General features: G+C 51.8%; 6 protein-coding genes across 6 annotated transcripts; 2 read left to right on the top strand and 4 right to left on the bottom strand.

Moving 5' to 3' along the window:
• Positions 1–778: 778 nt before the first annotated feature.
• Positions 779–1123, top strand: J4E82_001260 (uncharacterized protein; the record flags this gene model as incomplete). The annotated part of the gene is made up of 1 exon (XM_051727575.1): positions 779–1123. A coding segment is annotated over one exon (345 nt), but the record flags the coding sequence as incomplete, so codon positions are not given.
• Positions 1124–2178: 1055 nt separating this feature from the next.
• J4E82_001259 (uncharacterized protein) lies at positions 2179–3178 on the bottom strand (the record flags this gene model as incomplete). Its single annotated transcript, XM_051727574.1, is given in 2 exon segments — positions 2179–2417; positions 2437–3178. The coding sequence occupies 2 exon segments, from the start codon at positions 3176–3178 to the stop codon at positions 2179–2181; spliced, it is 981 nt and encodes a 326-aa protein (XP_051592887.1).
• Positions 3179–3627: 449 nt separating this feature from the next.
• J4E82_001258 (uncharacterized protein) lies at positions 3628–5365 on the top strand (the record flags this gene model as incomplete). Its single annotated transcript, XM_051727573.1, has 4 exons — positions 3628–3787; positions 3839–3994; positions 4043–5169; positions 5222–5365. 4 exons carry the CDS (start codon positions 3628–3630, stop codon positions 5363–5365), a joined length of 1587 nt encoding a protein of 528 aa, XP_051592886.1.
• An 811-nt stretch (positions 5366–6176) lies between these two features.
• J4E82_001257 (uncharacterized protein) lies at positions 6177–7390 on the bottom strand (the record flags this gene model as incomplete). The annotated part of the gene is made up of 3 exons (XM_051727572.1): positions 6177–6789; positions 6884–7296; positions 7340–7390. The coding sequence occupies 3 exons, from the start codon at positions 7388–7390 to the stop codon at positions 6177–6179; spliced, it is 1077 nt and encodes a 358-aa protein (XP_051592885.1).
• A 368-nt stretch (positions 7391–7758) lies between these two features.
• J4E82_001256 (uncharacterized protein) lies at positions 7759–9017 on the bottom strand (the record flags this gene model as incomplete). Its single annotated transcript, XM_051727571.1, has 3 exons — positions 7759–8477; positions 8536–8892; positions 8981–9017. 3 exons carry the CDS (start codon positions 9015–9017, stop codon positions 7759–7761), a joined length of 1113 nt encoding a protein of 370 aa, XP_051592884.1.
• Positions 9018–9548: 531 nt separating this feature from the next.
• J4E82_001255 (uncharacterized protein) lies at positions 9549–11262 on the bottom strand (the record flags this gene model as incomplete). The annotated part of the gene is made up of 2 exons (XM_051727570.1): positions 9549–11235; positions 11258–11262. The coding sequence occupies 2 exons, from the start codon at positions 11260–11262 to the stop codon at positions 9549–9551; spliced, it is 1692 nt and encodes a 563-aa protein (XP_051592883.1).
• Between the last annotated feature and the right edge of the window lie 35 nt (positions 11263–11297).

Below are 11297 nucleotides of genomic sequence, written 5' to 3'. Positions count from 1 at the left end.
ATAGCTGCTTCACGGTCGCCCATTTTGGTTGAGTACGTGGAGAGATAACACGTGTTTTGTGTGGGAGTGCTGAGATTTGTGAGTGATCAACATCCCCGGGTGATCAACATCCCGGTCAGCTAGCTTACCAAGTCTCTGAACTCAGCTCGATAGATAAAGCTCGAGTAGAATAATCGCGTGTCGTCCTCTAGCGCAATTACCGCTGTCGCGTGGTGATCCTAGTATCTATTGAGCTTGTAAGATGGCTGTATGTGGTTCGTCGTCTATATGCTTCTCCGTCCTTCATGACCTGGGTACATTCTTGCGATTCCGGGTTGTTTGGTTGGATGGTGCCTCCGCAAGTGACTTACAGGATCACGCTGGAAGGTTAGCTGTCCGTAGAAGCTTCAGAAGGCGCGCGTTGTGGGGCATCGAGTCAACGCGTTATCCAATCAGCAGTGAGGTGAAGCAGCTGACAAAGGCGCTAGTGGCATGACCCCTGCGAATCTGGGGTAGCTTCGAGGCGGCTGTGCAAGCCGCAGTAAGAGTCTGGCGCTTGCTAACAAGTCCATATTGATTGTTGATACCCCTCTTCACTTCTTCTCGAGCCACAACTTTTGCCATCCGACTTTGTAATCAACAACAACAGCAGTTTATCAACATGTCTTGCCCCGTGATTGGAACCACCAATGATGTCCTCCCACCAAACCATCCTTCTATCGATCTCGCAAAGGATGGCCAGGTTGTACGTACTCGAAAGTACCTTCCTTGTGTTCGAACCAGACTGACATGACGATAGTGCCCTGTAGTAGGAGCCACAACCGACCACCACCACAACCTACACTCGCACCCTCCCATCCCCACCCAAGGCAACGAGGCTACATCATGCCCCGCTCTCAAGAACACTGTCAAGGAGACCAAGGCCCAGGAGATGGATGATGCCCTCTGCCCTGTTGTAGGCACTGCTACCACTGTTCTTCCTCCCGACCACCCAGACATGCTTAAGGCGAGTGAGGGCGACGTATGCCCTGTCACCAAGGCAACAGTTGGACACCATAAGAACAAGGTGGTTACACACCCAAGCGTAGACGGAGCAGCAGACGGTGCTGTATGCCCAGTCACTGGCCAAAAGCAACTTGCATAAGGGTGATATTGATTGAAGGATGGGTGGCGTGCGTATATATACCCAAACGAATATAGTGGGTCAACAACCCGACATTGGATCGGATATGGGCCTCTATGCATGTCTTAACAGCTTTTCTCTTTGTAACAGCGTAACCATGTTACAGCAGTTATGCCTCGGAGATGCAGTGCAACATTGAAAATTTGGGGGTCATAATAGCATAGTTGGTATCTGCTATATGCTACGGACGTCTCCTTCTTTCATTTTTCGTCAACGGCATCATCATGTGTCTCCGTATTCTGTTTCTTGTACTCTATTTGATCCGTCTGTCCCGGACAGGCAACATCTGTTACTATCCCAATGGCGACACAAGCACAGACGTTCCGTGCGACCCTGACGCGCCCATCACACCATGTTGCGAATCACGTTCTGCCTGCCTTACAAGTGGACTTTGCGCTTTAGAAACAAGTAGGAACTGTGAAGTCATGTCAAACTCCAACTCAAAATACCAACCATCTGTCGCATCCCTCTTGTGGCTAGAGAGTAGCCAGATATGCGTACGCCCCCTGATAACAGTGCTTTTACAAATCGACAGCTTAAGATATATGCCTGTACTCTTATGTTGTAATCTAGACGTTCATGAAGATGGAAGTAAGTAACTGGACGGGATGAAGAGAACATCAGAGGCTAATACGTGTGAGATTATAGCGACCAGGTCCGCCTATCTTTGCAACCTAATTTTTGGATTGAATAGTCGCTGCAGAATAAAGCTTTGCGAAGGGGCGTTAGTACTGAGACCAAATGACAAGATGGCGCAAGATTTGCATGTCGAGCTACTCAACCGGCTAGACGGCTTGAGGAAAATTGGCTTGTCTATGCCGAGCTACTTAGTAAATAAGGTCTCTCGGCTTGGAGAGCTCAAATGTTCGTAAGAAATGGTCACAGAGGGCTAGGGGCGGCTCGGAAAGGCGGGGCTGTAAGACTGAGCCTTGAAATGATAGCCAGGGAATATTGGTGAATTGTACTACGGGAAAGGGCCAGATTCTTCTTTCCATAGCTGTAGACACACCGATCGTCTAAACATTAAGGAGAACGAGCTCGATACGGCAATGGTGAGCGCGACGGTTTCCTCCGAGATCGCCCTGTGTTATCGCCTTCAGAATCTGAATGTCTTCGCTCGCGCCTTCGATGTCGATCGCGTTTGTCTCTAGAATCCTCGCTTCGGTCTCGAGTTCGTTCCGATCGATGGCGACGCTCTCCGTCTTCCGAGTTGTCCCGTGGCTTTGACTTGCGATGTCGACGGTCGTCATGCGGGCTTTTGTCGCGACTTCTACTCCTTCGCCGTGACCGCTTATCACGCTCATCGTCTTCCCCTGCATCCTTGATCCGTCTTCTGTCCTTGTCATGGTCCCGATCTCTCGACCTGTCTCTCCGGCTATGCCTGTCCTTGCGCTTTGCCCTCTCCTTTTCTTTACGCTTTTGCTTCTTCAGCTTCTTGAGTGCATCGTCTACTTTCTCTTGCTGGCGCTTGATCATAGAGTCACGCATAGGGTCGTCTTCGTCCAGCTTCTCCAACAGGCGCCCTAATTCGATCTCTTCCGGTAGCAGTGGTCGGTCGTCGTCCGAGTCGCTTTCGCTCTCTGTCTTTCTGCGCTTCCTTCTGCCACCATCAGACTCATGGCCAGGGTCGAGGTCGAGCTCTCCCATAGTGTTGTCCCTCATGTCTTCGTCGTCCTTGGGTTTGTATCGCGCATGATCTACCCTGATGATGCGATCCATAATACTCGCTCCACCTAGATTGTCCACGGCCAAGTCGCAACTCCTCTGGTCTTCGTACTTGATCCATGCGAAACCTCGTGACTTTCCCGTCTCCTTGTCGCGCGCCAGCTTAATCCATACTGGCTCGCCGTACTGGGAGAAAATGGTGATGATGTCACCTTCTGAAAGTTCGAACGGTAGGCCGCCGATGTAGACAAAGGCCGTGTCCCGGTAGTCGGTATGCCATGAACCTTCGGGATTGATGCCTGCCTCGAGTTCGCGCTTATTGAGCTGCTGGATGGCGCGCACCGAGTTCATGGTGGGCGAGGTGTAGACGGAGCGGTGATGTGGGAGAGGTGAGGAAGGCGCGTTCGGAGGGTGGGTTTAGGGTAGGGTCGTAGTGCACTAGCGTTGAGTAGGTGGATCAGATGTGCATTGCGGGTGTTGGAAGAGGTCTCTCATGCGGCTGAAATGCTGAACATGGCGCTGAGGGTGTATTGGGAACTTGTTTTGGCGTGGGCGGAGGTAGCAGGAAGGTCCGCTGGAACTTTTGAAGCTCGGGCTTGGCCAGCAGCAGCATCCCTGCAGAAAAGGTACCAGCGAACAATGCGGCCAAACAAGCACACCGCAACCCCACTAGACATTCACTCGGGTGCCGCACTAGTCTTTCCGCCTCCGTCGCATATCTTGTATACAGCATCCACACATCATCGCTTAGTCGACAAAGCCTCGTGTCACCGGCGACGAAGCTCCGCACCACCTCCGCAATGGCGAGCGCGCGTCGGACCTCCAACTTCCCCACACGCGTCCCCGGAAGCCACGACCGCCCGGGGAGCAGAGACACGGACAAGGAGGAGATATGGAAGCCTATGCTGGATAACATTTCGAGTGGGAAGCGACTGCCAGAAAAGAGTCTACTCGTGCTGGGTGAGGGCCACAATAGGCAGAATAGGGGACACAGCTAATGCTCAACCCCAGGCGGAACTCCAGAAACACAGCGAGAGTTCCTCGAGTCGGTGTCCACAGACTCTGCAAACAACCGAAGACCGCCAGACCGAGGCAGGAAGCCGCCAATTGCGAACCAATTCGCCCTGGGCTACACGTACCAGGATGTGCTGGATACGGATCACGAGGGTGTGTAGCGTCGCTGGCTGTAGAACCAGGATTTGCTAACAAAGCCAGACACACTTGCTCGTCTTTCGCTCTACCTCCTTGCTAACCCCTCGCCCTCGTTCACCCCCCTTATCAAGCCCTACCTCAACCCACGAACCCTCCCGCACATGCTTATCGTCATACTCCTAGACTGGAATCACCCATGGCTGTGGATACGGCAACTTCGCGACTGGATCAGAGTACTGCGATCACTCATCGTCTCCCTCGATGATAACTCAAAGGTCGTCTTGGAAGAGAACATCCAAACACTGCAAGACAAGGGACGCAATTTGCCAGCTGAAGGCAGCAGCATGGAGAACGTAAAGATACCACTTGGGCCCGGAGAATGGGATGAGCCACTCGGCATACCGTTATGCGTAGTATGTCAGAATGCTGACAAGATCGAGACTCTTGAAAAGGAGAGGGGCTGGAAAGAGGAGGAGTTCGACTTCATACTACAGTACATGCGCACTATCCTTCTCAAGCACGGCTCAAGCTTGATTTACACCATGCCTACAGCACCGGGGTCCTTGCAAACACTTATCCACTCCACCTTGGGTATCAAGTCTCTGCTCAAACAAGAGCAGCTCAGACACAACGTAACGGACCGTGACCGAGTATTGGTCCCACCCAACTGGGATTCATGGGCCAAGATTCGTATTCTACGAGAAGGGTTTGATGTTGAAGGCATCAGCGAGAAATGGAGTGTTGACATTGATATACCCCAGCACATGCGCCCAACCAACGGCCAGGTATCTACACCCATCGAAGGAGAAGCACAGCCCAACGGCGAAGACACACAGGTTGCGGAAGAAGAGGAGGAGGGCCCCTCAGCGACATCAATCTATGAGGAAACGATCCGCAACCCAGAGTCAGATTACGCACTTTCCAGCTTATCGAAACAAGCCGACGGGCTCGAGGTGTCTAGCAAGGATCCACAGGCCTTCCTTGCTGATCAAGTCAACGTCCTTGAACATCTACGGCGGGAAGATGAGAATGAAGCTGCCATCAAAGCTGCGCGCAAGGAACAAGACCCTTCGGCTTCTAGAGCGTGGACCGAAGATGCATCAGGAGTTGTCGAAGAGCATATCGGACCTGTACAGTTCAACATGGGTGGTATTCAAGTCAATGCCGATGAGATGGTGAAGAGACTACAGGTACGTGGAGAATTCATGTGTACTCTCCGAATATTTGCTGACTTCAATCCAGGACCGGCAAGCCAACCGATTAGATGAGCCCGAGACACCACCCCCAAAGACACAGGATACCAACATCAACGACAACGAGAAGCTGAGGTCCTTCTTCTCAAGTTTGGTCAACAAGGCGCCTTCAAACAGTCCGAGGGGATCATAGAATAGATCTACTTTCAAATGAGCGCTTTCCAACTATTCTGCTACATGTACTACACACATGTTCATTCGACTTTCCGATAACAGAGGCTTTCTTACTGGTTCACGGTCGTCATTAGCATGGCTCTATACCCACAGTGTATTTCCGTACCCAATACAAGCTTTTCATTCAATGTATTCGCTTTGATATTATGCACTACACAAGTATTGTCACTGAGTCTGTCCCCGTCAGTTTCGTCATGCCTTGACAGTGAATGTTGTACAGCGTATAAAACATCAGCTCGACAACTCGATGTCTTCATGGCTGAAGACACGCATGAGATACTTCAAACCTCGATTACATGCCTACATCTACTCGTTCCTCATCTCCATGTATTTCTACTTTGTCTCTCTATTCAGCATTCTACTTGCACCACTATCATCATACAGCCAATACAACTTGACTAAAGATTCGATTGCCTTGTCGAACTCAACCCCATCTTTGCTTATCAAACCCCCCATCATGACAGGGAGACGGATCCGCTGGGCTGATTACCGCCGCCCCGATCGCATTACTGAGAACAATGTAGCTCAAGTACCCGAGGGGCACTTCAACTGGGGACAGTGGAGGCATATGGCTAATCTACAAGGAATGCAAGGATACTGGAACGAGAGGAGAGGGCAATGGGGCTGGAGGAATGGGTATCAGTGGGGCGATGCCAGGAGAGACTGGCGGTATCGCTGAGTGGAGGTTATAAGTCATGGAGTAAGCAAGTAATCGTGATATTTGCATACTAGCATGCTGCAATGTTGAATGATAAGATCCAAAACTCCATCTATTTCCCCAACAACCACTTTACACCATTCAACGTATCCTTGACAAACTTCTCGCTCTCCTCCAGCTCCGGATAGTTTGTCCAGAACATATGTCCATACCCAGCGTACAACTCAAATCTCGTCAGTATTCCATTCTCTCTCAGGATTCTATCGTAAAGCACCGCTTCGTCCCTCAACGGATCCAAGCCACCGACCTGGAAGAAGGCTTTTGCCACACCTTCATGCCCATCTGGGTGGTTGAATGGATCCCATAGAGGAGATTTAGGGTCAGGAGCATAAATCTCCTCAATCATACCCGGTGGAATACCTTTCAAAACTGGGTCGTTGGTACTTTGCGTCCGAGATAGGTAGAGTGGGACCAGGTTAGGCGGGACGTTTGTATCAGGGAGCAGTGCGGGGACGCATAGATACTGGCCGGTGATGGGTGGACTGAGCTTTTCGTCTCGAGCAAGGAGAGCGAGGACGGCGGCGATGTTACCTCCTGCTGATGCGCCGCCGACAAGGAGACCACGGGAGGGTGTTGCGTTAAGTGTGGCGCTGTTCTTCAGACTCCATAGTAGGGCGTCATAGCAGTCATGCACTCCAGTGGGAAACTTGTGCTCGGGTGCTAGACTAGAGTGAATGGGTAAGCATGTACTCTTCTTGTTGAAAAAGCAACGATAAGAGAAAGTAGAACAATCAAGAAGGGGCGTATATGTATCCTTACCGATACTCAACGTTCACACAAACAGCCCTCAGGTCTCTGGCAAACATCCTGCAATTCAGATCTTCGTCTGTCAAGTCACCCATACTCCAGCCTCCTTCATGGTACATCATGATGAGCGGACTACCATCTTCCGGCGGACCGGCAACGGATTGGTAGACTTTAACGCGGATGGATGCCCCATCTCGAGTAGGTACATCATGTAAACTTTCTTGGACAAGATCTGGGATGGGGCCGGGGATCGGGTAGAGATGGCGTAGGCGCAAGAGGTGGTCTGCACGAGACGCGCGGTGGGCGAAAAAGTCGTCGCCAGTGATGTCTACAGGGCGAGACTCGAAAGCCTGGGAATCTGATGAGATGACGAATAATGCTTGTTGTTTCTGTTTTGGAAGAAAGTCGTTGGAGACGGCGACAAACTATCTCAGGCAAGAAGTAGAACTAAACTACCTTTCTGTATACCTCGGATACCTCACCTGACTTGAGGACTTCATCGCGTGTAAGATGCGCCATGTTTGCTGCGGGATCCTATGAAGCTTGAACACAGCGAGATGGGAAGTGACAAATGCTCCGAAAGTATCGTGCTTGCTCTGTGAGGATGTTGACGGATGCACAACCCATAAGCTTACGTCATTCGAAAACAGCTCATTTCAGCTCACGGTACGGTATGAGGCACTCATTCATCACACCAACTGTACTATGAGGATCAACCTCCTACACATTGCTGTCGAGTAGTGAGATCATCCATGGATACATGAGTGAAGCTCAAGATTATGTTACAAGTCAAAAGAGGTATCAACATCTGGTATCTACAAGGCTACTTCGGAAGAACTGTAAATTACTCTCGTCACCATAAATTACTTGACTCGCCATGCCCGATCCTACTCAGCATCAACAAGCACAGTACTATCCTCAACCCTCTTCTCATTCTCTCCTCCTGCCAAACTAGGCTGTACGACCTGCCTGCCTTTCCAACCCTTCATAAGCTTGCCCAGCCTCTTCCTCAGGCCATATTGCATCCACAACGGCCAGCCCCTTATCCTTGGCAGCATGAACCAGGCAGTCTCGGGCAGAACAATATGCTGACTCTTGCCACTCAACACGGCCTTGACAATACTCTCGGCAACCGTCTCGGGATACAAGACGCCCCTGGAATCGAAGCCTTCGAACAGAGCGGTGCGTGTATAGTTTTGGGCCATGAGTACAGTCCTTATCTTAGGTGCGTTGTAGCGAGCAGTAAGTTCGGCGGAGAGACCTTCGTGGAAGGACAGTGCAGCGGCCTTGGACGCGGCGTAGTCGACCATGGAGGGGGCAGCGAGGTAGCCGGCGACAGAGGCGACGGTGACGATCATGCCGTGGCTGTTGGCAATCATGCTAGGAAGGAACTGCTGGGCGAGGTAGTAGTGGCTGAAAGTGTTGACCTTGAAGGTCAGGTTGATGTCCTTTTCGGTCGACTCGAGGATGGTCTTGCCGCGTGCGACACCTGCATTGTTGATGAGGACCGTGGGGTTTCCCAGTGTGGAGCGGATTGAGGAAGCTGCGTCGGCGATGGCGTCGGGGGAGCTGAGGTCGCATTTGAAGAAGCGGACGGACGGTGGTGCTGGCGGGTGTGAGCATCTCTTTGATGTGTCTAGCAGCCTCAAGAAGCAGAAACATACCTTCATACGTCAAGTCCTGAACGTCGAGGACTGCAACCTTGATTCCCTTCTCGGCCAGTAACTGTACTACGATCTTGCCAATACCATCACTGCCTCCCGTCACAACGACAACCTCACGACTCCACACATATTCGTCTTTGGTCCAGTTGTTGGTCACTCCGCTGTTTAGCCACGCGTTGACGGTACTGAGCGCACCCAGGCCAAGCAGTGTCTTCAAGCCCTTGAACACTGAGGCATGGTCTTGAGCGAGGAGGTTGCCTTGCTGTGTGTAGCGCGCGAGGAGGACGAGGGGAAGCGTGAGGGCGGGATTGAAGGCCGTGTATCTGATGAGGCGACTGATGGTATCGCCCGTCACGCCTATGTATCGCGTCAGTAGAGCGCGCCCATTGACAAAGCTTTGTGCTGTGACCCTTGAGAATGAGCGGCACCGGCTATAGGCACTTACCTTCACGCGCAAGGGTCCAATCGCTTCGAATGGGCATGGCGACAACAACAAAGATTGTTTGGTGCCTGGAGTAGTAGTGACGGTAGCGCGTGTAAACTGCGACTAGCAGACAGATACACTTCACATGTCGCGCGCCGGCTCCCTTTAAACGGTCCGTCTACGATGCTCCTTCTCCGTCTTGGTGCTGTGCCACCCGCCAGGTGGAGCGGGGTCAGCCAAAACTAGGCTAAAGCGTTCCTGATGGCGCGAACAGCCGAGGAACTGGCCCTGCATATCGTGATACCGGTGTCGCAAGGCCCAAGTGATCATCGCAAAAGGGATAAGGACACATGTGTGCAATAACCATTATTATTTGCAGCCTCTTAGCTGTCGTGACTAAATATACAATCGTAATATATACGTTCCAAGTAATACTGTATCCAAATCACTGTCGCTGCCCAAACATAGGAAACATCGTCAAGTAGCTAAATGATCAACTCTCCCATCCTGAACGCCAAATACAAAATCCTCCCACGCTACACGAACAATACAAAAAACAAAAACGTGGACAGTTCAATCACTCCTTCATCTAGAACATGTTCTTTCCACCTTGCTCGTAGTCCATGATGGTACTCTCAGGAGGCGCGACGCTCGTTACCCGGCTGATGCGACTTGATCGTGAGTCGGGACGATTGATCGACATGGCTCCACTCATGACCCTGACTACCTTTTTACTCCTAGTTCCTGTCACTAGCACTTGCGCTGGACAAACCACAATCTCGTCCTCGCCCTCGCCGAAATCGTCGCCCTTCTTGACAACTAGTGGGAATAGTACGACCTTGACTACTGCACCACGGGCTTCGAGCTCGTCGTTGGACGTTGTTTCGCCTGACCGTTCGTTCATGAGAGAGGCGTTGAATGTGACCTTGGCCACAAGGTCGCCCTTGGTATCGTACTCAGGCTGTAGCGGCGGCAGCATGATGTATTCCGCGCGTTGGGTCCGCATTTCGATTGATAGTTCGACTGCCAAGCGCATGACGTTGCGCAGTGATTCCTGAATCTGCTTCTGCAGATGCGATGGTGGCGGAAGCAGTGTCGAAAGCGTGCTGTAGATTTCGTGTACCACGGCTTCTGTGTCTTGGGCGCGCTGCTGCATGAAAGGCTCTCTCCTTGCAAGAAGGGTAAGTGTGATAGCTCGCCATTGTGCCACGGCGCGAGGTGGGCCGACTTCCGACAACGTCTTCTCCAACGCCTTGAGTTTCTGGCGCTGTTCCCTGTCCATACCGAAAAGGTACCTAGTAAAGACGTACTCCCAAATCATAGTCATGACCACTGACATGAAGACATCTCGACGCCTGACGCGGTCCGCCAGAAGTGCGTCGACATCTGAGCCATCGAGAATGGCATTGTCCAGCCTAGTGTCAATCTTTTGGCGCGTTGAAGCGTCCAGTCGAGTATCGGCTGCGATCTCGGACGAAAGGCGACACGCACGAGTATCCGAGAACTTGGAGAATCGGAGTACCCATTGCTGGACATGTTGACAGAGTTGTTGGCAGGCGCTGTCAAAGTAGTCCTCATCGCGGACAGTGAGGAAGCTTTCGCTTGGCTTCTTGGAAGCTAGGATCTGCTTCTGGAGGTTCTTGATCTGTTCGCGCGCGGTTGCGAGTTCTCCAGTTAAGCGGTCAATCTCGGCGTTGCGTTCATCCAGTGCTTCGCCAACTTCGTCACGAACGGCATCTGCCAAACCTCGCTGCATCTGGGTATGCTGGCGGCGAAGTTCTTCCAAATCTCGTTGCGATGTTTGCCATTGTTGTTGCATGGCCTGGCCTTCTGACTGAAGTTGTGCGTACTGACTGCGAAGGCTCTCCAGCTCTCGCTGCGATGATTGCCATTGCTCATGCACCATTTGTCCCTCGGACTGAAGTTGCCCATACCGTTCATTCGCATCGTTAGTCAGGTTGCGATTGGCATCTGTTAGTGCATTGTTGAGTTGATTCAGGCGTGCAATCTCTTCTTGTAGCCGCTGAAGTGTATCCTTGAGTTGCGCGATGTCAATATCCCTTTGGTGAATCTGGCGGTCACGTGCTTCCACTTCCTCGGCTACAAGCTGTTCGTCAATCTGTCGCTGACTTTGCGCAGCCTGTAAGGCCTCTTCAGCCTTGGCCTTAGCATCCTCGACAGCTTGGTTTTGCGCGGCTAATTGGTCGAGTTGGGTCTGCAGATCCATGATTTGCATGCTTTGACGTTTGCGCACGCTTGGTGGTCGTGAGGGCGAGCTAGGGGACCTTTGGGCTTCACCCCATGCTTCCTGTAAATTACAGTCAGTAACAGGAAACGA

The sequence above is a fragment of the Alternaria postmessia genome (genome assembly GCF_024291825.1).
Source record: "Alternaria postmessia strain BMP 2775 chromosome Unknown scaffold_4, whole genome shotgun sequence".
NCBI classification, from domain to species: Eukaryota; Fungi; Ascomycota; class Dothideomycetes; order Pleosporales; family Pleosporaceae; genus Alternaria; species Alternaria postmessia.
The sequence above is the reverse complement of the archived record's forward strand: the minus strand, read 5'-3'. Positions and strand labels throughout refer to the sequence as shown.